The sequence below is a fragment of the Vulpes vulpes genome, chromosome 14 (genome assembly GCF_048418805.1).
Source record: "Vulpes vulpes isolate BD-2025 chromosome 14, VulVul3, whole genome shotgun sequence".
NCBI classification, from domain to species: domain Eukaryota; kingdom Metazoa; phylum Chordata; class Mammalia; order Carnivora; family Canidae; genus Vulpes; species Vulpes vulpes.
Genome location: NC_132793.1, coordinates 21,757,955 through 21,782,749, shown reverse-complemented (window position 1 = coordinate 21,782,749; position 24,795 = coordinate 21,757,955). Strand labels below are relative to the sequence as shown.

General features: G+C 48.0%; 1 protein-coding gene across 2 annotated transcripts; it reads right to left on the bottom strand.

The window, feature by feature from the left end:
* Positions 1 to 7,690: 7,690 nt before the first annotated feature.
* Positions 7,691 to 16,481, bottom strand: GHRH (growth hormone releasing hormone). Of its 2 annotated transcripts, none has more exons than XM_072735888.1 (5): positions 16,417 to 16,481; positions 11,998 to 12,098; positions 11,572 to 11,676; positions 9,641 to 9,760; positions 7,691 to 7,831 (listed from the first exon to the last, which is right to left on the bottom strand). In XM_072735888.1, the coding sequence occupies exons 2-5, from the start codon at positions 12,075 to 12,077 to the stop codon at positions 7,816 to 7,818; spliced, it is 321 nt and encodes a 106-aa protein (XP_072591989.1). In that variant the 5' UTR covers positions 12,078 to 12,098; positions 16,417 to 16,481; the 3' UTR covers positions 7,691 to 7,815. The 2 variants fall into 2 exon arrangements, with proteins under 2 accessions (XP_072591989.1, XP_025865509.1); XM_026009724.2 differs by lacking the exon at positions 16,417 to 16,481 and adding an exon at positions 14,197 to 14,320.
* Between the last annotated feature and the right edge of the window lie 8,314 nt (positions 16,482 to 24,795).

The following is a 24,795-nucleotide window of genomic DNA, read 5'->3' as shown; positions in this document are numbered from 1 at the left end:
AGGTAATGTGGGCAATTACAGGGGTGCCCGAAGATGAGAAGAAGGCCTCACCTTTCCCAGAGGCTGCAACCAGAGGTGGCCCATACATAGGTTTTTATTTGATCCATAGTGTTTTCTCAGAAACCGAATAAGTTGCTAACATTTATGAATTGAGAAAGTTATAAAAATCTGTTTGGAGTTTTGGGTTCTCTTAACAAATCTGAGCCTGTGACATTGGACCTGATTCCTGCATGGCAACCATCGGCTGGAGCCTACAAGCAGCAACTAACTCCCCGTGGATGGGGCCTGCTCTCTCCAGTTTGCCAGAGCCCCACCCCATGGTCACTTCTGCTCATCATGGCACCTGTGCCATTCCACCTGCCAATTTCACCTGCCTGGCTCCTAGAGACTATGACTGGAAACCTTGCTTTTAACTTTTTGTGTCTTATCCCACCCTGTGGGGGAAGGGTGATACTGGTTTCTCGGGTGGCTCTTGGTGTCCCTACTTTGGTATGGTATGCTGGTACCCACAACAGCTCAGTGTGGTGGTGGAAGGATGATGGCAGCAGGAGCCCCCCAGTTGGGACTTCAACACCTATACCCAGATCTGTACAGTTCTGGAAGACAGCCCAGATGAGGCCTGCTGGACAGAGGTATAGCGGAGAAGGGTTAGGGCCTGAGAACAGAAATACAGTGGCTGTAGGAAAGGAGGTCAGAAAAGAGCTTCCAGGCTGCTTGAGGGCTGGCCCCCAGACCCAGAGAGGAGCCGGGTAGTAAAGCACATCAGACATTCGCTGCGTGCCAGAGTGCCAGGCTCTGTGGTGTATAGAGCCAGACGGGCAGTCCCCTGCCCTCTGTCGGCCTATGACTGGAGCAAACAGGGAGCAGAGTGATTGCAAGTCTGAAGGGCTTCCAAGGAAGCACTTTTTACCCAGAGGGGTTGGGAAGGCTAAGCTGACATGGGAAGGACAAGAAGGAGCCTGTGCAGAGCTGGGGAAGAGCACTCTAGGCTTGAGGTTAACATACTGGCGCCTGCCTTCCGCTCAGGTCATGATCTGGAGACCCAGGATTGAGTCCTGCATCGGGCTCCCTGCGAGGATCCTGCTTCTCCCTCTGCCTGTGTCTCTGCCTCTCTCTCGGTCTGTGTCTCTCATGAATAAATAATAAAATCTTTAAAACAACAACAACAACAACAAAAAACATACGTAAGGGCTCCAAGGCAAGAAGAGCTTGGTATATCTGACCTGAAAGCCCACCAGTGTAACTAGGGTGTAGTTAGTAAGGAAGAGGGTAAAAGCCTTGGAAGCCAGAACGAGGACAGCTTTTAGGGGCAGTAATAAAGGTCATAGATTTTATTTTAGGACCCACAGTAAGTTTTAGGCAATTTGAATTTTATGCTGGGATAGAGCAGAGGCAGAAGCTCACCTCACAGGCTGTCCTTCTGATCCTACCCCCCAGGTGATGCTTCCTGAAGAGCCCTGAGCTCTGGAGCAGGGCTGCGGAGGATTTGCTTGTTGTAGCCTAGTGGGTCTGGGAAGGCTGAAGTCCACAAACAGGCTTAACTCAGAAGATCTACTGGATTTGTCACTGCAATTATTCACCACTGACAAATATCCTTTGTTTAACCAAACTTTATTTAGGCTCCTCAAACTGCTCCTGGACCTAACTCTGCACTTGCTGGTAAGATCTAGTTTAAGCCAGAACCCTTTTAAATCAGCCTAACCAGAATCTACCCATCACCTCAGGGCAATGTCCGATCAATCACCGTGGTCTGGCTGGTTTTAGCAAGGACCTAATCTGGTAGGGAGAAGTCCCTTCCACCATCCACCCAGCCCCACCCTGCCCCTTGGCAGTAAATTTCCACCTGCCCGTGCTGCATTCTGAATTGAGCCCAGTTCTTTTTTTTTTTTTTTTTTTTTTATGTATGATAGTCACAGAGAGAGAGAGAGAGAGAGGCAGAGACACAGGCAGAGGGAGAAGCAGGCTCCATGCACCGGGAGCCCGATGTGGGATTCGATCCTGAGTCTCCAGGATCGCGCCCTGAGCCAAAGGCAGGCGCTAAACCTCTGCGCCACCCAGGGATCCCTGAGCCCAGTTCTATACTGAGGTCTCTTTCCCCCTATTGCTGTAATCCTGAGTGGAATCTGTTTTTACTGCTTTAACTACCATGTGGCTTTGGCTTTTCCTCGAGGCCACAGCAGTGCTGGGCCAGGCTCTCTAGAAGGAGAATTAACCATGGTGGCTTTGAGTCCAGCTGACCTGCCCAATGAACCCTGTGCCCCTCTTATCCCTCAGGGCCTTGGTTTCCCATCAGTAAAAATGGAGATAACACCTCTACAAGCTTTATAAGGATGAAATGAGGTCATACCCAGAACACACACTGCGGGGCCTGGCACTCTGAGTGGACTCCGTTTGCTCTGATCCACACAGGTACGGCCATGGCCCTCCTTTCCTGTGTGGTAGTAGGAGCGCAATGCAGTAAGCGGTCGGTACCAGGTCCACATTGTTTGTTTGTTTGATTTTTGAATTTACTCAATTCCCCAGCTTGCATTTCCCGAGGGACCTGGTGTCTTGAAACCTGCACCAGAGCACTGCCCTGGAATCAGGATTTGGTTCCCAGCTTTGCTCCCTCTGGGTGCGCTGGTGGGTCCTGGGGTGCTCCTGACCTCCCACCTCTCTGTGAGGCCAGCCCTGCCTCTCCTGAGGGCTGTGGGAGGGAGCAAATGAAGCAATGGATGGGAAGCCTCTTTGTGAACCTTAATACAAACATAAGGGATTATCATTAAAAGCGACAAGTCCCCCATTGATTAGAGCATTTCTTTAGGGGAAGAAAAATAGCCCTGAGTCTTAAGTAGGACCCCCAGGGGAACGTGAAGCCCCCAGCCCCTCTGCGGGTGAGGGTGTGTGTGTGTGAAGTCTTTTACAGCACCATTAGTGTTGTAGTTAATGGTGATAAAGCACAGGAATTGTCGCCACGGTGGGTTTTTTTCCTTTATAATTGCATTCCCTTCAAAAGGCACAAGTAGCAGTGGGGCCCAGTGGTCATTATTTCGTTTGAAAAACTAATTGGAAGTTGAGAGAGGCCTCAGCTTTTGCTTTTGTCGGGGTTGGAGGAAAGAGATGAGCAGGTGGGTCTGGGGGACGGAGGGGGCCTCAGGGCTGGTCACGGCCAGTCCACCATCCAGCAGCTCTTCCTTTGTGCTCCCTCCTTGGCAGGTCCCCCGGCCTGCCCGCCTCCCTTGGTTGAAGTGCACTGCCAGCCCTCAATGGCCAGCCTTCTCCTCTGGAGGGGGCTTTTGTCTCCCATTGTTGGTTGGGCCTCCTCAGCAGAGCGCCCACAGTGGCCCCCTGCAGAGCCTTTCCCACGCTTGACGTTCTTTCTTGGAGGGTAAACTGGGGACTCCCAGAGAGAGCAGGTGGTCTAAATCCTGTGAAGAATCAAGCTGGCTTTATAGTTCTAGTGCAGGGAGACAGGAGACCTGCCTGCCAGGCCCGAGGTCAGAACTGAGTGTCCCTGGCTGCAGAATGACTGGGGTGGGAATGCTGTCCCTGAGTCCTCATCAACTCCAGAATGCTGCGATTCTTGTACTTTTCATCAAAATAGACATCTCATCGTCCAGACTTTTTTTAAAAAAGATTTTATTTATTCATGAGAGACACACAGAGAAAGAGGCAGAGACACAGGCAGAGGGAGAAGCAGTCTCCATGCAGGGAGCCTGACGTGGGACTCGATCCTGGGTCTCCAGGATCATACCCTGGGCTGAAGGCGGCGCTAAACCGCTGAGCCACCCAGGCTGCCTCATCCAGACTTTTCATAGCTGTTGTTTTTTAATTTAGTTATAGCAAAATACACAAACCTTAAATGTACAGCTCAATGAATTTTTTTAAAGATTTTATTTATTTTAGACACAGAGAGTGAGTGCAGAAGTAGGGGGAATGGCAGAGGGAGTGGGAGAAGCAGGCTCCCACCTGAGCAGGGAGCCCAGTGCAATGTGACACGCCATCCCAGGACCCTGGGATCATGACCTGAGCCGAAAGCAGACACTTAACCAACTGAGCCACCCAGGCATTCCTCATTGAATTTATATATATATATTTATTTATATATTTATATATTTATATATATTTTTTTAAGATTTTATTTATTCATGAGAGACAGAGAGAGAGAAAGGCAGAGACACAGGCAGAGGGAGAAGCAGGCTCCAATAGGGAGCCCGACATGGGACTTGATCCTGGGTCTCCAGGATCACGCCCTGGGCTGAAGGTGGTGCTAAACCCCTGAGCCACCCGGGCTGCCTGAATTTTTCTAATGATGCTGGTGTAACCATTACTGAAAGGAAAATATAGAACAATTTGACCCGCCCCCCCCTCAAAGTTCATGGATTCTAAGAGGCATGCATAAGGTAGGTGAGGCGTGGAGGTACCTGGCCCCAGTGAAATGGTCTAAGAATAGAAAAAGCTGAGTAATCACTGACATCAGCACCTGTGGTCAGGGGCTTCGGTTTTCTGCTTCCCTTTACAGCAAAACCTCAAAAGAATTCTCTCTACTGGTACTATCTCATAGAGACGTAATGCAAGCCACACAGGTGATTTTAAATTTTCTAGTAACCAGGGGGGCCTGAGTGGCTTAGTTGGTTAAGCATCTGACTCTTGATTTTGGCTCAGGTCTTGATCTCAGGGTGGAGAGATGGAGCCCTGCATAGGGCTTCACGCTCAGTGTGGAGCCCGCTTGAGATTTTTCTCTCTCCCTTTGCTTCTGCCCCTACACCCACTCTCTCTCTTTCAAAATAAAGAGAAAAAATATAATCTTTAAAAAAATTTTTTTTTCTAGTAATCACCATAAAAAAGTTTAAAAAAGAAAGGTGCCTGGCTCATTCACTCAGTGGAGCATGTGACTCTTGATCTCAGGGTTGTGAGTTCAACCATGTTGGATATAGGGATTACTTATATGAATAAGGAATGGGGGATCCCTGGGTGGCTCAGCAGTTTAGTGCCTGCCTTCGGCCCAGGGCATGATCCTGGAGACCCGGGTTCAAGTCCCACCTCAGGCTCCCTGCATAGAGCCTGCTTCTCCCTCTGCCTCTCTCTCTGTCTCTCATGAATAAATAATAAAAATTAAAAAAAAAAAGGAATGGAAGTTTCTTTTATTTTAATAAAAAGAAAGACACTTAGAAGAAAACCAAATGAAATTAATTTTCATATCTTTTATTTAACCTGATATATCTAAAATATTATCTTAATACATAATCAATATAAAAAGCACTGTGGTGTTTTGTAATTTTTCATACTATTTTTTTTAAGATTTTATTTATTTATTCGTGAGAGACACAGAGAGAGAGAGAGGCAGAGACACAGGCAGAGGGAGAAGCAGGCTCCATGCAGGAAGCCCAACGTGGGACTCGATCCCGGGTCTTCAGGATCACACCCTGGGCCGAAGGTGGCACCAAACCGCTAGGCCACTGGGGCTGCCCTTTTCATACTATTTTTAAAATTAGTGTCTATTTTACACTTAAAGCACATCTCAGCTTGTACTAGCACATTTCAAGTGTTCAATAGCTCCATATGGCTAGTGGCCACCATATTGGACAGCCAGATCTATACCCACCACCTCTGGTTCCTATCATTTGCTCTTGAATCCACTGTAGTCAGACTTACGTCTCCACCGCTCTACCCAATTTGTCCTTGCCAAAGTCATCAGGGCTTCATGGTCACTTCCTTGGCCAGTTTTCTTCTGCCTTGACCCATCAGTAGCATTTGGTACACTAGGTCACTCCCTTCTTGAAACACTGTCTTCGGTTGGCCTCTGGAATTCCTCTCTTTTGTAGTTTTTGTTATCTAACTGGCTGATCATTCTTAGTCTGTTTCGCTGCTTCCTCATCTTTATGTGAAACTTTAAATGTAGGGGTTCCTTGGGGTCAGTCCTTGGACTTCTTCTCTATGCTTTCTGTTCTTCTTTGGTGACCTACTCTTCTGACTTTCAAGACCACCTGAATGGTAATGGCTGCTCAACCAAACCAGCTGCCCGGACTTCCCTCCTAAGTCCAGACTTGTATATCCTGGTGATTACACAACATCCTCACTTGGATTGTTAAGAGACATTTCAGACTCAACAGGTTCAAACTCAAACTCCTAACTCTCCTCCCCAAAGCTCCTCAATGGCAACTCCATCCTTCCAGTTGCTCAGGCCAAAATCCTGGGAGTCATTCTTGACTTCACTCCAACCCCCCATCTTCAAATTATTTCCCCACAAAGAAAGTATCCAGAATTCTACCCTTTCTCAGAGTGACTTTAAATGCAAATTAGATCATGTCATTTCTGCTTAAGCTCAGTGACAGCTCCCATATTGCCAAGAGTGAGATCCTAAGTCCTTACCATGGTCTCTGAGGATCCCTATGAGCTGGCCTCCTGCTCCCTCTGAACCTCCTTTCTTTCTTCTGCACCCTCTTAATGTTCTAGCTAGCCACCCTGTCCTCCTTGCTCTTTCTCCTTATGCACTCTTGCCTAGGTTGCCTCACCACCTTTGTGTTGGGTTTTCACTCTGCTTGGAATGTTTTTGACTCAGATGCTCACAAGGCCAACCCCCTCTCTTCCATCAGGAAGATCACCCTCTCACTGAGGGCTTCCCTGTCCACAGCACAGCACATAGATGGATTATAGCTACAAGAATGCCCTCCTGCCCTCTCTAGTCCCTTTCTTTTGTTAAAAAATTTTATTTATTTATTCATGAGAGACACAGAGAGAGAGAGAGAGACACAGAGGCAGAGACATTGGCAGAGGGAGGAGAAGCAGGCTCCCTGAGGAGCCTGATGCAGGACTCAATCCCAGAACTCTGGGATCATGCCCTGAGCTGAAGGCAGATGCTCAACCACTCAGCCACCCAGGCGTCCCTCCAGTCCTTTTCTTTCTTTCTTTCTTTCTTTCTTTCTTTCTTTCTTTCTTTCTTTCGACGCCCATTCATTCACTCATGAGGGACACGGAGAAAGAGAGAGGCAGAGACACAGGCAGAGGGAGAAGCAGGCTCCATTCAGGGTCCCCAATATGAGACTCGATCCCAGGACCCCAGGATCACACCCCAGGCCGAAGGCAGGCAGGTGGTAAACTGCTGAGCCATCCAGGTGCCCCCCTCCAGTCTCTTTCTTATATGTGTCTCTTTTGCAACCACCACCATCTGACATATTCTATGTTTATTTGTTTTTCTTATTCTTCCCCCTTATTAGAACATAAAGTCTAAGAGATCAGAGGCTTTGCCTATTTGCTCACAGTTGTGTCCTGGGTGCCTAAAACAGTGCCTGGCACCTAGCAGGTCCTCTAGAATAAATGTTGAATGAATAAATGATATCACTCCTAGATGAACAAGTCACTAGTTGAAGGTTGACTTTGGCCCAGAGTGGACAGATGTAGTTAAAAGCCAGGTTCTGAGCTAGTCTGGCTGGGTCTGAATCCCAGTTCTCTCACTTATCAGCAGGGCCCTTGATAGTTCATTTACCTTTCCTGTGCCTCAGTGCTTTGTCTGTGAAATGAGTATACCAATGCCTCCCATTAGGCTGTGTGATGAGCATGTGAGATGCTATGCATCAAGCCACCAGGCTGGCACTCCCAAGCACTTATTTGGTAAGGGTTAGCTGTCTTTGGAGTATACCTTGTAACACCTCTTTGGGAAATGTAACTATGTAAAACACATTTAAAAAATGAGGCTGAAGAGAAAAGGAAATTGAGATGCAAACCAGGATGGGGGAATTTTATTGTATTTATGATGGAAAAAGTAGGTCAGAAATTAGGATTAACTGGATACAGTTGTGTTTTGGCTGCAGGTAGCATAAAACACAGGTGGGATCTTCATCCTTGGGAATTCCTGTTGCAGAAAGAAAGATAAAGCTCAACTGGGAAACCTGACACAGGGGTGAGTTTGGCCACGACACCTGGAACTAGGGTGATAGGTGCTCCAGGACTGGGACTGTCTGGGTTCCAGAAGAAGCAATGTGGGATGAAGGGAAGGGTCTCATGTGTTTCCACATAGTGAACCTCAGTCTTAACCCCAGCTCTGCCAATCCGTCCCTGCTGAGATCTAGGGCCAGTTACTTCCCCTTGAAGAAGCCACCTCGAATCCCCAGACAGGGCTGGATTAGGTTATTTCCTCCGGCACAGACATTCAAACACACCCCTTATATCTCTCACCATTATCACAGATGAAATAACCCACTGTCCAGTATTTAATTTCTGTCTGCCTCAGTGTGGCAGTGTTACAAGGAATTCCATGGGAGCAGGGACCCTTATTGTCCTATCTATTGAGGGACCCTCAGCCCAGAGCCTGGCATGTACTAGGCATTTGGACCACTTTTCCAAGGAGGGGAGGGACAGATCCTTCCGAATCTCCTTTTCCTCGCAGGGCCATGAGGTGGACATAAAGCGTGGTAGGTATATAAATGTGCCATCTTCCAAATCATTTTCCTCTGACTCTCAAGGTATAAGAACTTATTCTTCTGTTGTTTCCTTAGGCCCACCAGGAGTTCCTGGGATTTGCAGCCTTTAAAGTGGAGGCAGAATGATGCTGGAGCAGCCTCCAGGCCCCTTCCCACCTGCATTGCGGCTAGGAGCTCCCTCTGTGAAGTCTCTGGCTTTTAACCTGCAGGAACAAGCCTGCATTCTTAGGACTTGGCCCTCCTTGGGGCCACTCTACCCTACCCCACTGAGGCCTGATGGGAGCCATAAAGCAGGTGAACGATGACCTAATCCCAGCGTGAGCAGTTTAGGTGAGGCATTATTCTTAGAATTCTAGTCTTAGGGAACTTAGAGGTGATTCAAGCTCCTCCTCTCTCCACAAAGGGGGGAAACAACTTGCTGTGTGCCTCCCAGGCTGGTTCTCACCCCTCCTGCAGCCCGCCCATCTGCCTCCTGCTTGTGGCTTCACAGGACTGTAGTTGGTGAGATTTCTGGGCCCTTGGTGTCTAATTAGGTTGGGAAGAAGGTGAGGGAGCGCGGGGAGAGCTCTGTTGGGAACTGGATTTGCTTAATAGGTTGGCCCAGAAGTGACTGGCTGAGCCATGCTGGGACATGTTTGTGCTCACAGTTAAAAATCAGGCTCAAAAATACAGCAGAATTTCTCCACGGTCATATCATCGCCAGGAAACTTTGTGAAGTGGAGCTCTGTGTGAAGAAGGGAAGCAAACAGGCTTTGGGCCTGCTAGTTGCTGACTTGGGACCAGCTGCTGCCCCTTCTCTGCCTCAGTTACCCTCCTCTGTAAGGCAAGAGCACTCGTTCCTGACCTCCCCTGACACATGGTGGGAACATGAGGCTCAGCGATTAGGAGGCATGACCATCATCCGTCATCCTCATCTTCTCCTCTCCTGAGTGCTGCCTATGCTAGTATAGTTTTGTGAACTTGTCAAGGGGTCCTGGGAGTGCCTGTCAGATCATCCACATCAGAATCCCCTGGGACATTCGTTAAAATTCAGGTTCTTGGGTCCTATCCCAGAACTACTTCCTTCTTCCAGTTCTTGATGTGTGTAAGGAGGGACCTCATTCCCAGTTTGTTTGGCACAGCCCCATGTCTTTAGAGAGCTGGGAATTCTTTCCATTTCCTGGCAACCTATGGGGAAGGATGCCTCTGAGGTCCTCCCTAACTACGCACGCACACACACGTGCATGCACACATACTCCTACCTGCGTTTCTGTAACAGGGACGCCAGGATGTTCTCCAATGCCATCAGCTTTTGGCTTGCCCACAGACTGTCCACCTGACGGCCGAGTCGTACCTTTGCTCCTTGCTCCCGGTTTCTTTCTCTATTCAATTAGAAACAGAGCAACAGTTGATATTACTGTTTGGGTAATAGGTAATAGGATGTGGAGAAGCATGGGAAAGGCCAGAGCCAAGTAAGTTAAAGCAGAACAGGTGTGTCCTTGTGCCTATTCCAATATCTGGGGTGGACCCTTCTACCCACTGAATTAGATGCAGCAACATTGAGGAAGGCACTCACACAGTAGTGAAGAGTACAGGCTGTGAAATACATATTTGTCCAATATCTCCCTACAGATTAGTTATTTTTTTTTAATTTTTATTTATTTATGATAGTCACAGAGAGAGAGAGAGAGGCAGAGACACAGGCGGAGGGAGAAGCAGGCTCCATGCACCGGGAGCCTGATGTGGGATTCGATCCCGGGTCTCCAGGATCGCACCCTGGGCCAAAGGCAGGCGCCAAACCGCTGCGCCACCCAGGGATCCCTACAGATTAGTTATTAATTGTAAAGTGGAAATACTAACTTTATAGAGAAGAGACCCGGTAGACATGTTAACCAAGTGATTAAAATTACCATCACCAATAATGGGACGAATGGACCTCATGTGCCTCCCAATATGGTGCACCAAGAAGGACACGATATCACTGCTACCGACACATAACCTGAATCTACTCATGAGCAAACATCAGGCAAATCCAATTCAAGGGACATTCTATAAAGAATAGTTGGCTTTGGGCAGCCTGGATGGCTCAGCAGTTTAGTGCCGCCTTCAGCCCAGGATGTGATCCTGAAGACCCAGGATCAAGTACCATGTCAGGCTCCTTGCAGGGAGCCTGCTTCTCCCTCTACCTATGTCTCTGCCTCTCTCTCTCTGTGTGTCTTCCAGGAATAAATAAATAAACTTAAAAAAAAAAAAAAAGAATAGTTGGCTTTTACTAATAAGAAATGTCAAAATCACAAAAGGCTGAAGAACTATCCAGATTAAAAGAAACTGGAGACATGATAATTACATGCAACCTATAATCCTGGACTGGATCCTGGATTAGGAACATTAAAAATTGCTACAGAGGACATTTGGGGGGAACTGATGAAGGGTGAATATGCACACTGAGTGCAGATTACTCTGTGATTATGTCAGAGAATGTCCTTTTGTTAGCTGTTAGGAGGCACCGTGTAGGAGTATTTAAGGATGAGTGAAGGGTTGCGATGACTGCAGTTTACTCTCAAATGGTTCAGCATAATGATAACAATGTGTGCACTTGTTTGTGCATGTCAGCAAATATGATAAAACAGTAGGAATTGTTGAAGATAGGGAAGAGGGATGTAGAAGTTCATTGCATTATTGCTGCGATTTTTCTCTAAGTGTCTTACTTTTTCAAAACAAAAAATGCAACAAGCCTTGGTGTCAGGCTCTTTGGATCCCAGCCCGGGTGCTCTTTGGTGTGTCCTTTAGAAGCTATTAACTGCTCTCTGTCAGATGGGAGTAAACAGTACCTACTTTGTAGCGTTGTTACAGGTAGGAGACTAAGTGTAATGGCTCATACTACCAAGGGCTTCCTGGGAGCCCAGCACTGTCCTGAGGGCATGTACAATGTCCCAGGCAGAGCCTTTGTTTCCAGCACTGAACCATGATCAAATAACGGTAGTACTACTATTGGAGCCTCGCACAGGGAGAAGCGCGTAGCTGGTGCTCAATGATATTTTGGTAGTTAGAAGTAGGCTGGGGCTTCACATTAGGGCCCTTCTGCTATGACAAATCCAGAAGTGATAGATGCTGTGCAAAGGGAAGGACCAAAAGTCCCTCCACACTTTGATGCATTGGAGTGTGGGAAGAAGTCACCAGGACTTCTGCTTACCCCTGATGCCGGCTCATGATGTCCTGCAGGAGCTTGCGGGCGGACAGCTGGCCCAGCACCTTCCGGTAGCTGTTGGTGAAGATGGCGTCTGCATACCGAGGGATTCTATATGGAAGGAGTCAGAGGTCAAAGGGCTGGGTGGCAGGGCCAGGCAAGGAAACGAGGGGAGCTGTACTCATCATGTCTCTGTAAGGTCCTTCAGCCCTTTGCCCTGTGCATCCCCAGGGAGGGTAGGATCCAGGCCGGGAGGCTTCTCTGGAGCTCAGAGTCTGCCCCCCTCCCAGAGATGGACCATGGGAGTTGCTGAGGAGATGGGTGGGGGGCAGCTTAGAGCTCCATCCTGCACCCCATAAATCATCCCCCAGTGGGTTGCAGAGATGGTTTTGAGATGTTAGGAAACTAGGCCCTGGTGGTAGGACTGCTTACCTGATGGGCAGGGATGGCGGGGAAGAGTGGGAGCCACTGCTGAGGGTGAGGATCACCAGGAAGAACACCCAGAGCAGCATCTTTCACCCCTGCAATGGCTCCTAGAAAATGATAGAAGGAGGTCAAGGGTAGCTATAGCCAGAGGAATGTCCTTTGCTGGCTGGGCCCAGCCCTGGGCTTGGCTCTATGCAATCCTTAGTGCTTGTCCTTTGGAAGCTGTGATGTAGGAAAAAAATCCAGACTCTGGAAGTCAGACAGACCTGGGTTCAAGTCCTGCTTTTGCCAGTCACGAGCTCTGATTTTCTGCATCTGTAAAATGGGCACAGTAAGCTACCCTGCTGACCCTATAGGGTTGAGTGGAAAATTAATGATATTGGGGAAACTGCCCCTTGCTATAGGGCATTATATGTGGAATTCAGGCCCCATAGGTAGGGGGTAGTACCTTCCCCTGGTAGCTTAAGTCACCCCCACCCACTGTGGCACTGACAGCCAGTGAGCAGGGCCCACAGCTCAGGCCCTGAGTCAGACAAATCTCAGCTCATATGTGGGTTCTAGCTGTGTGTCCCACTAGCTGTGTGTCCCAAGACAAGTAGCTTCTGCTTTCTGGGTCTCAGTCTCCCTATCCATAAAATGGAGTCGATAACTATACTGACTGCATAGGATCCTTGTCAGTGTTAGGTGACACAAAAGTAGCTTGGCACATAAGGAATTCTCTGAAACGCCTGCTGCTGTGACCTCATATCAGACCCAGGCAGGCTCCTGTCCTGTTTTGTTATATATGCGAACTCAGGGGGAAGGAAAAGCTATATATCTTATTCCAGACATTTCGATTCTGCCGAAGGGTTTTAGCATTGGAAGAGACCAGGGAGCCTGAGTAGCCAGTGTGGCAGTCATCTAATAGATCATGTAATTACCCTTAATTGGGGCCTACTGACACCGTGCTCTGCAATCAGGGGGAAAATAGGCAGTTTGGGGTGGGGTGAGGGGAGTGCCTGCCTTAGCGGGGAGCCGAGCCTCCCCTGGTAAGTCGGACCTGCCCCCCTCCATGGAAGTGGAGTGACTCAGCTACCTAGAATTGGGTCTCCTCACTTCCCATGCCCCTTCACCCTCAGCAGGATATCCACTCCATGGGGATAGAGACAGGGACCCCTCCTTTCCCAACATCACCCCATATCTTCCATTTTCTCTCCTGTCCCATTGAAGACTGATTTTCAGCAGACAGGGGTGGAATCACCTTTCCTTTTCCGGGCTCACCTGCCTTCTTAGGATGTCACCTCCCTTCTACCAGACACCAAGGTCTTGACTAACCCAGGCATGCCTGGAGACCCAGCGGGATCTGCAGAGACAGCTCCTTGCAGCCTGAGACCCTGTTCCTCCAGAGCTGGTGTGTAACCCTGTTTGGTGTGCAACCCCTCCACTCCCTCCAGCCACTGGCAGTCCTCCAGCTCCTGCTCAAATGCTCTCTGCCAGTGAGTGACGGGGAGCTCACTACCTACAAATCAGTACATCCTATTTCCAGCCAGCTTTTCTTGTTGGGAGGTTTTTCTCATCATGTCAAGTGCAAACTCCTTTGTCCTGCAAAGATGTGCTAAGCTTCTACTCTTCTGGAAAGGATGGGGGCTAGAGAAAGGATGAAACCAGGGCATCTGCCCACCTTCCCCCCAACCCTCACCCAGGCTTTGACATCCACCTGCTGGGCTACCACAGCTTCTGCACCTTCATCCACATGACAAAGCCCTTTAGGTGAGTTTTGCATCTGCCTTAGGCCTTTGCTCTCCCAGCCAGAGGATCTCCATGTTCTATCCTCCTCATTCCCACCATATCACATCTGGCTCTCCTTCTCCCAGCCTGGCCCAGCCTTCCTTGCAAGCCACGAAATTTCCTAAGCAGAGAGATCTTTGGAGGTGAAGAGGGCCCCTTGACATTGCTTTTTCTGTTTCTTGGCTGCAGCCTGGACTTTCTTGCCTTCTTTGCTGCTGATCTTTTAAAGACCTGGGCACATCCAGGCCCCTAATCATTTCATTCCCCCGCTCAGAAGCCCTTGGTTGCCCACCCCGTCCAGAGCACACCCCAAACCCCTGCTCTTGGCTTAAGCTCTCCTCACCTTCTGCACCTTCTCCTGTGCTCCCCAGCCCCAAGTTCCACAGACACACACACACACACACACACACACACACACACACACACACACACACACACCTCGCTGCGCCAGCCCGCACAGCCCATCCTCACAATCTCCCCTCTGGAGCAGGTATCCCAGTCTTCATTTTACAGCCGAAGAAACGAGTCCAGGGAGCAGAAGGGCCTTTTTCCATGGTCCTCCATCAAATTAGTTTCGGAGTGGGCACTTCAGAATGGGCCTCACAGTTCCCAGGCCAGCAGGCTTCCTCCGGCTCCTTGAGGCAGCCTCCCAGATACAATACCCTATTCACAGCGCTCCCTATTCATGGGCGCTTCAGAATTCATCACCTGCACATGGGAAGCGGTTCTGAAAAAAACTGAAAGCTTTTGCTCTTTGTCATTAGATCTCTAGGGAAGAAAAAAGGGGGACAAACAGGAACACCTGCTTGGTCGGCCCCTTCCTATGTATGTCCAATGGTTTCAGGGAGTTGAAAATAACCTGATAGGAGGGCAAGTCCTAGCAAATTCTGTAAACCCCAGCTTATTTGGAATGCGGCTAAGCAACCATATAGTCTGGACAACTAAGGAACACAACACTGGCTGCAAACCATGTGCCCCAGGGATGGGTCAAGACCCCATTGCAATCTCCAGGCTAGAACCTAATCCATGGTGTGGTAAAATTCCACTAGACAAAATTGGGAAACAAAAGTTTTTATCCCTTATAGCCCGATAAGAATAGAGCATGTATCACCAAGGATAAAATAGCTACTGACAGACATACTCCACACAAGTGGTCTACAGAGACAGCATTCCAGTGAATTAAGTGTAGCATAAACCCAAGAGTATCATCAACGACTCCCTGAATGCTCTGAAGGCATTTTAAGGTTTATCATCTACTGTTATGAATATTAGTTAGCTTTTTGCAGTGTTTACAGATGAATTCTGTGGTTAGATCTATTTGAGGTCATCTGGATTCAGGATAAATGGGCACTTGATCTACATTGGTTGGCACCTCTTGCCAGCCTCTATGCCAAGAATGTCACGAGAATTCTGCAGATGCATCTTCAGCTAATGATAGAGATCAGGTCTCAAGGGTCCACTTTTGAACAGCAAGGAAGAAAATCTCTTACTTTTCCTAAACATACTGCTTTTGTAATTTAAGAATGTTGAAGCGGGCAGCCCGGGTTGCTCAGTGGTTTAGCGCTGCTTTCAGCCCAGGGCCTGATCCTGGAGACCTGGGATCGAGTCCCATGTTGGGCTCCCTGCATGGAGCCCGCTTCTCCCTCTGCCTGTGTCTCTGTTTCTCTCTTTCTCCGTATCTCTCATGAATAAATAAAATCTTAAAAAAAAAAAAAAGAATGCTGAAGCACTGACATCCTGATCCAGTTTATAAACTGTTTCAGCAGTAGTTTTCCAAATTGAAGGAGATCTAAGTTTTTAATGAGGAAACATCTTGAATTGTCATTCAAAAGAGGGACACCCGGGATCCCTGGGTGGGTCAGCTGTTTAGCACCTGCCTTTGGCTCAGGGTGTGATCCTGGAGACCCGGATCAAGTCCCACATCGGGCTCCCTGTGTGGAGCCTGCTTCTCCCTCTGCCTGTGTCTCTGCCTCTCTCTCTCCATGTCTCTCATGAATAAATAAATAAAATCTTAAAAAAAAAAAAAAAGAGGGACACCCCCACCTCCTTCCAGAAAGCGTTTGAGGAGGCTTATGTTGAAAGACACAAATACTTTGGACCGTCAAAGCATGGATCAAGAGACAAGCGTGGGGGTAATGAAGCACTCCAAGGGCAGATAATTGCATCTGAAACCTTGAGTAAGGAGCGCAGGTGCAGTTGAGCAAGAAAGCAAAATGTTATCAATTTCCAGGCAATTATGTTGAATGGATTCTGAGCGAGATAGATGGGTGGTATTGATTTGCACAGCCACTTGGCTCCTTTCTGATCCATGGCAGCACCCCACTGTCGACGGGTGACTCGAGCTAGCTCATGTCTTATCCCAGATGCCTGCCTACACACCTGTGAAGGAGAGCTGAGACCTCACCCGCCCCAAACAAACACTTGAAACTCATCTGTCTGCCTGCTACCTTTCTATGGTTGGGGTGCCACGTATTCGAGACAACCTCAACATGGTGCCAGTCATCTAAAGCATGTTCCAGATCCCTTAACCAGGGGCCCGAAGGGGCTCACAGGCAAAAAAGATGGTGGTGGGCCTCTTTGACTTGGTGTCTCTGACTTGGTGAGAAGGTCAACCTTCTTGCCCCATCCAGCCCAGCCCCCAGGGCCACCCTCTCTCACCTCCGACGTGGCAGGTGTCCCTCTGCTATGAGGCGCTTCTCCTGCTCCCTGGACCTCAGGTTCAGTGTTTGCTGCTCGGCAGCTGCGTGGTGCGCCCATCATTTATACCTTCATTTTCCTAAGCGTTGTCAGCGTCAGAGAATCAATTACCCAGAAGTGAACCAAAGGCCTGTTTTTAGCATCACACTGACAAACCTTAATAGGGGAAAGAGGTTTTCCCCCTTGCAAATGAAGACTTTTATGGAACTTTCCCTTTATCTTGGAGGGAATGACGGAGCACAAAGTAATAGCATTATTCTGAGGTGAATAGAGAGTATAATACCGCTTCTCTAATAATTGGAGGCATCATAACCATGAAACACCAAAGGGTTCATTCACTCTCTGGGTTAGATGTGCCTTTTCAAACCTCGATATCATTTTGTTTTTGTCCGCGCACCACTTTATTTCACTTTAGGGTAGTCAACATTACAGATAAGTGTTCTCCTCTCCTTGGCGAGGAGGGTTGCTTGCTATCTCTCTCATCCAATTATTGACATTTCCCCCTGTTCCATTTACACCTGCTGGGGCCACAGGCCAGCCGAGGCAGCTAGCCCGGGAAAACCCGCTGGCAGGTGTCGAGGGAGCCGAACACGCGGAGTGGCCTCAGAATGTGTGAAGTGAGAGGAAAGATGGAAAACCTTGGGAGGGCTGTGGTGTTTCAGGATTTTATGAGCCCGGAGCTAAAGAATCCTCGAGAATGGCATAAAAGTGTGTGAGGCAGAAGTGCCAGCTTCCCACACGGCTGTTGTGGAAGAGTAGAGAGAGCTCTAAGCTTCCAGCCCAGAGCCCCGCTGCCCCGCATGTGTCTGTCAGTCATGACCCCTCTGACCCTTAGCAAATTACTTCTACCCTCAGGCCTCAGTTTCTAAGCCTGGAAACTTGAGGACTGCCAGTGAATAGCAGCTTTCAAACTTCAAAAAAAAAAAAAAAAAGTGGCATAGACCTTTCTCTGGAAATGTTTTTCTTCTTCTTCTTCTTCTTCTTCTTCTTCTTCTTCTTCTTCTTCTTCTTCTTCTTCTTCTTCTTCTTTCTTCTTCCTTCTTTTTAAGATTTTATTTATTTACTCATGAGAGACACATACAGAGAGGCAGAGACATAGGCAGAGGGAGAAGCAGGCTCCATGCAGGGAGCCCAGTGTGGGACTGGATTCCTGGACCCCAGAAGCACCCCCTGAGCCGAAGGCAGATTCTCAACCACTGAGCAACCCAGGCGTCCCTCCTCCTCCTTTTTCTTCTTCTTCTTCTTCTTCTTCTTCTTCTTCTTCTTCTTCTTCTTCTTCTTTTTAAGAGTTATTTATTTATTTGAGAGAGAGAGAGAGACAGAGTGAGTCCAGGGTGTGAGTGGGGGAGGGAGAGGGTGACTAGCAGACTCCCCACTGAGAAGGGAGCCCTGGATCCTGAGACCATGACCTGACCTGAAATCCAGAGTCAGATGCTTGATTGACTGAGCCACACCACGTGCCCTTTTCGGGAATCTTCTATGGAAGTGCAGTGTATAAAGCAGATTTATTTATTTATTTTAATATTTTATTCATTTATTCCTGAGAGACACAGAGGCAGAGACATAGGCAGAGGGAGAAGCAGGCTCCCTGCAGGGACTGGATCCGATCCAAGGATTCCAGGATCATGCCTTGGGCGTGAAGGCCGAAGTTCAACCTCTGAGCCACTCAGGCGTCCCTATAAAGCAGATTTAAAACATGAGACTGCTCTGGTTGAAGTGGGGCAAGCGAAGACTCCCTTTGGCTGCCCCTGAAGGAAACCAGTAGTTTCTGAAGGAGTCTCCCAGCAGTTTATTGTGATCTTTCTTCTTAGCCTGCACTGCGCTGTGTTCTTGCCACACAGCACACAGAGGATGTTTCCCATAGAAGCAGGGGCAGAGTGGCATGTCACTGTGCCAGCCTGGACACAAAGTGGTCAGGTCAGCCGGGTCCCCAGGGACTAAGCATGGGCAGATAGGTGGGAGACAACCCCCCCCCCCAATACAGCCAGGAGAAGTGAGGTTATTTCAGGGAATGCAAGGTGGGGGCTGCATAAAGTAGAATAGACACCAGGCCAGAGAGCAGATGTAGGGCACGTGAAGCAGGCTGGAGAAGCCATGGGGATCAGAATTCAGCCTTAGTGGAAGCTCCCTTGCCTGGCAAACATTATGCTAAGGGCTTCATGCCTGTTCTCAGTTTTCTCATCTGTAAGATAAGAATCATAGGGCCCAACTCATAAGGGTGAGGATTAAATGCACCAGTGCATTATGTACAGGCCTGCTATAGAACAAGTCTCAAGAATTAGCTCTTCCCATTTTTATTATTGTAGTTGTAATACACGAGAAAACAGAGGCTCAGAAAGGTGACCCACTTATCCACAGTCACACACCTGGATGTGGGCTCAATCCCAGGGCCCCAAGATTATGACCTGAGTTGAAGGCAGATGCTTAACCAACTGAGCCACCCAGGCACACCTCTTCTACTCTTTTTTTTTTTTTTTAAAGAACTTTAACAGTTTTATTAAAGTATAATTCACACACCATAAAAGGCATTTGTTTGAAGTCTATGGTTCAATGAGTTTTCATAAGTTTATAAAATTGTGTCACTATCACACAATCCTGTGTGGAATACCTGTTACCCAAAAGTTCCCTTTAGCCCATTTGCTATCAATTCCCACCCCAACCCCAGCCTCAACAACCACCGATCTGCTTTCTGCCTCTCTAGGTTTTTCCTTTATGGAATTTGGCAGAAAGTTCATATGCATTATGGAGTCACATGATACGTACTCTTTGTCATCAGGCTTCTTTCACTCCACCTCTTGCTTTTGAGATTCTTTGGTGTTGATCCAAGTGTCCACTTTATCGCTGAGTAGCATTCCATTGTATGGAAGTCTGACAGCTTGTTTACCCATTCACCATGATGAACATTTAGGTCGATTTCAGTTTATTTAGAGGCTATTATGAAAAATGCTGTTATGAACACTCGTGTGCAAGACTTTGTACGAACATGTGCTTTTGTTGCTTTTGGGTGGTTACCTAGGAGTGGAATTGCTGGGTCATATGGTAAGTGAATGGTCAGCTTTTTAAGAAACTGCCAAACTGTTTCCCAAAGTGGCAGTGCCATTTATATTCCTGCCGGCTGCAATGGAGAGCTCCCCAGGCTATTCTAAAGCGAGCATTTCTTTATTCCACAAACACCTATGAAGCACTGAATTAGGCCCACACAGCGCTTGTCGGACCAGGTGTTCATCAGTTTCTGAAGGCCTGGTCCTATTTCTAACCTTAGAGGAGTGGGATGGGCCTCCCCCCCCCCCCCCCCCCCCCCCCCCCCCCCCCCCCCGCCCCACATTTTCTTGTAGCTGCAGGAGGCAGGCAGGTGAGAAGCTGAGCAATTACCTCAGGCAGGGAGATCCAGAGACAGACATACTGTTAAACATTCCCAGAATCGAGAGCAAGGAAAAGTCATGTAAAGCTCAGAGAGCATCAGACAGGAGAGAGAAGCATGAACCTGGGGGACAAAAGGATTTGGATTTGAAACTCAGCTCTGCCACTTGCAAACTGTGTGATTCTGGGCGAGAGGTTTAATCTCTCTGGGCCTCGGCTATTGCATCTGTACAATGGGGATGATAATATCTACCTCAGGAGCTTGTGAGGATCAGAAATATGCTTGTAAAATGTCTGATGCATGTGGCAAGAGGCAGCTGTTTAGGGTAGTTTTTAATGATCAGAGCTCCTAAAGCTGGGCAGGGTGGTGGCGAGGAGAGCTGGGTGCTGTCTGGGATGATGGGCTTCATTTACAGTATATTCTCCAACCCCTTGAGGTTGAGGAAGAGGGAAGAGGCCAGAACAAGCCTTGAGAGGAAGAGCCCAGCCCCCTCCACCAATTCCTGCAGGCAGCCAGTGGCCTCATCCTTATCTTCTGAGAGGCGGTGGGAACGCCTTGCTCACCACCGGCTTTCTTCCCAGGACGGGTTTTAACCCAGAGTTAATTAGCGAGATCGTGCCTGCACTAGGAGCTAGGGACTTGAGCTGTGGAAAGAAAGCGCCCCAGAGAAAGGCAGGCTCTAAAAGGCCCCAAAAGGCTGGGACAGAGAGGCTCCACCGAGAGAGAGACAAGCCGTGCATTTGTGTTGCAAATTTCCAGTGTGCTGGAGCCAGCCATTCAAGGAGGGTGATGCTAAAGACGGTGGGCCTGAGGGTTGGAGGGGGGCACGGGGAGGGAACAGAGGAAGTCAACAAAAGGGGGCCTGTCTGAGGGCCTCAGACCCTGCTTTGTAAAAGCTGCTTTCATCACCCTCCCTGGATGGTGGCAGCGTTCCCAGCCTGAGGCCAGTGTACAGGGAAGGGGAGCCTGGACCCCAGACTCCCAGATTCCCTTGACACTCCACACCCAGCATGCCTTCTAGGCCTGTTTTTATGGAATTGGCAGCAGCAGATGTCACAGAAGTACTCATGAGTGCTATATCAGGGTAAGGGACCAGGGTTCAAGTGGTTGGCCTTCTTGGGGGTGCCTCAGGCAAAGTCACTGAGCCTCAGTTTCCTCTTCTATAAAATGGGGCTAATGGGGTCTTTTCTCCCATTTTGTATCCCTACCCAGGTGGAAGTGCCTGTGATTGGTTGGTGATCCGATAACTATCAGAAGTTCTTCTCTTTCTGGAAAAAGTCTGTATTTGGGAAGGTCATTTGGAGAGCTTTTTTAGAGAGGTGAAGTGGATTGTATTTAGCAAATCAATTAAGTAATTCTGGGTTGCTTGGAAATGTTACTCCCATAAGTATTTTAAACACTCACTTTGCCTGGAATCTTTGAGCCTGCCCCAAGGCAGTTATGAATGTTAACCAGGTTGGTTTTCTGGGTTGATCGATGCAGTGCAGGTGTCAGGCACGCTGACACAGGAAGGCTGTCCCCAGCTGATCCCGGAGGCAAGCTCTCTTTGGTGGAGATGTGTCCAGGCTTTAAAGACCTCCTTGGATCCCACCTCTGCAAGAAGGGTCCCCATACCCTGCTCCTCCCTCCTGGCCTGGCCTTGTGATTCACTGACTTTATATGTGGGAATGTCTCCTTTCCTGAGACACTTGGGACGTCTGCAACCAGATATGACGAATTTTTGAGCTTCCTAAAACTTTATTTTCCCAACTTTATTGAGATGTAACTGAAATCTATTAACACTTTCTAATCAAGGTGTGGTTCCTTGACCAGCAGTATCAGTATCTTCTGGGACCTTGTTAGAAATGCAGAGTCTCGGGCTCCACCCCAGACTGACCGAATCAGAGCCTAAATCCCTTTGTTCCAGGATTCTAAAGGTGTCAGGCACCTAAAATGGTCTCTGAAGGCCTGTTGGTTCTCTAAACAGGGAGGAAGGCCGTGACCACAGGCAGCCGGGAGGTGTCGCTATTCCCCAGTCTTTGGGGATATCAGGCTTCCCTACAAACGCCAGAGGCCCCCCAAGTTCTGTTTGCTGTGAAATCCAGGAGCACAAGGGGTCCAGGTCAGCTATGTCTGTCGGGCCACCTCCTCCGCAGCCCCCCTGGGGACATCTATCTTTCTCTGCCCACTTCCTGCCCTGGGTTCTCAACTATGTTTCCAGTTAGGGGAGGCTGTGTGTTCTGCAAGCTTAGCCCCTGTCCCAGGATCCCCAGGAGAAAGCCCGGAGGAAAAAAATCTACCATGCGGAGCCTTCTTTCAGCCTGGCTCATCAGGCAACAATATGGCCAGGCAGAGGAGGGGGCATCTATCCGGTGGGAGGCCCCTTCTCATTTGCAGAGTTGGAGGATCTTAGGGACAACAGGACCTGCAGACACAGACAGAGGAAGTTCCCATTATTTGACTATCTACAGGAAAACCCCACAGCCTGCCTGGGACTCCAGTTTCTGGTTTCCCATCTGCTCGGTGTTAGAACCAGTTTATGACTTCACTTCCCCTTGGTGGTTGTAATGCAGTCAATGGATCTCCATTAGCTATAGATGCAGCAAACCTGAGCTCCAGAGTCAGGGCCAAAGACCAGAGGCAGAGCCACTGGTTTCTCTCCAGGGTTGAAGTTTCCAGTCTGGCCACATCCTCCTGACCTTCCCCCCATCACGTGTCATCTAGTCTCTGAACACCCAGGCCACAGAGCGGAATGCGGATCAGCTTCTACAGCCAGCCCCACCCTTCAAGCTGGAACTCTAAATCCCAGAATCCACCCCCAATCCATGACAGACACGTGGCGTCCTGCCTAACTCCAGCCCCTGGGTCAGCCCAATGCGTCCTTACCTAATTTCTTATAGGAATCCAGTTGTCCTGGTGTTGAGTTTAATAAGTTCTTTATAGATTTTGGAAACTAGCCCTTTATCTGATACGTCATTTGCAAATATCTTCTCCCATTCTGTAGGTTGTCTTTTAGTTTTGTTGACTGTATCCTTTGCTGTGCAAAAGCTTCTTATCTTGAAGTCCCAATAGTTCATTTTTGCTTTTGTTTCTTTTGCCTTTGTGGATGTATCTTGCAAGAAGTTACTGTGGCCAAGTTCAAAAAGGGTGTTGCCTGTGTTCTCCTCTAGGATTTTGATGGAATCTTGTCTCACATTTAGATCTCTCATCCATTTTGAGTTTATCTTTGTGTATGGTGAAAGAGAGTGGTCCAGTTTCATTCTTCTGCATGTGGATGTCCAATTTTCCCAACACCATTTATTGAAGAGACTGTCTTTCTTCCAGTGGATAGTCTTTCCTCCTTTATCGAATATTAGTTGACCATACAGTTCAGGGTCCACTTCTGGATTCTCTATTCTGTTCCATTGATCTATGTGTCTGTTTTTGTGCCAGGACCACACTATCTTGATGACCACAGCTTTGTAGTACAACCTGAAATCTGGCATTGTGATGCCCCCAGCTATGGTTTTCTTTTTTAAAATTCCCCTGGCTATTCGGGGTCTTTTCTGATTCCATACAAATCTTAAAATAATTTGTTCTAACTCTCTGAAGAAAGTCCATGGTATTTTGATAGGGATTGCATTAAACGTGTAAATTGCCCTGGGTAACATTGACATTTTCACAATATTAATTCTGCCAATCCATGAGCATGGAATATTTTTCCATCTCTTTGTGTCTTCCTCAATTTCTTTCAGAAGTGTTCTATAGTTTTTAGGGTATAGATCCTTTACCTCTTTGGTTAGGTTTATTCCTAGGTATCTTATGCTTTTGGGTGCAATTGTAAATGGGATTGACTCCTTAATTCAGTCTCATTGTTAGTGTATAGAAATGCCATTGATTTCTGGGCATTGATTTTGTATCCTATCATGAAATGGGCAAAAGACATGAAGAGAAATCTCACAGAGGAAGACATGGACATGGCCAACATGCACATGAGAAAATGCTCCGCATCACTTGCCATCAGGGAAATACAAATCAAAACCACAATGAGATACCACCTCACACCAGTGAGAATGGGGAAAATTAACAAGGCAGGAAACCACAAATGTTGGAGAGGATGCGGAGAAAAGGGAACCCTCTTACACTGTTGGTGGGAATGTGAACTGGTGCAGCCACTCTGGAAAACTGTGTGGAGGTTCCTCAAAGAGTTAAAAATAGACCTGCCCTACGACCCAGCAATTGCACTGTTGGGGATTTACCCCAAAGATTCAGATGCAATGAAACGCCGGGAAACCTGCACCCGGATGTTTCTATCAGCAATGGCCACAATAGCCAAACTGTGGAAGGAGCCTCGGTGTCCATCGAAAGATGAATGGATAAAGAAGATGTGGTTTATGTATACAATGGAATATTACTCAGCAATTAGAAACGACAAATACCCACCATTTGCTTCAACGTGGATGGAACTGGAGGGTATTATGCTGAGTGAAATAAGTCAATCGGAGAAGGACAAACAGTGTATGTTCTCATTCATTTGGGGAATATGAATAATAGTGAAAGGGAATATAAAGGAAGGGAAAAGAAATGTTGGGAAATATCAGGAAGGGAGACAGAACATAAAGACTCCTAACTCGGGGAAACGAACTAGGGGTGGTGGAAGGGGAGGAGGGCGGGTGTTGGAGGGGAATGGGTGACGGGCACTGAGGTGGACACTTGACGGGATGAGCACTGGGTGCTTTTCTGTATGTTGGTAAATTGAACACCAATAAAAATTAATTAAAAAAAAAAAAAGAAACGACAAATACCCACCATTTGCTTCAACGTGGATGGAACTGGAGGGTATTATGCTGAATGCAGTAAGTCAATCAGAGAAGGACAAACAGTGTATGTTCTCATTCATTTGGGGAATATAAATAATAGTGAAAGGGAATATAAAGGAAGGGAGAAGAAATGTGTGGGAAATATCAGGAAGGGAGACAGAACATAAAGACTCCTAACTCTGGGAAACGAACTAGGGGTGG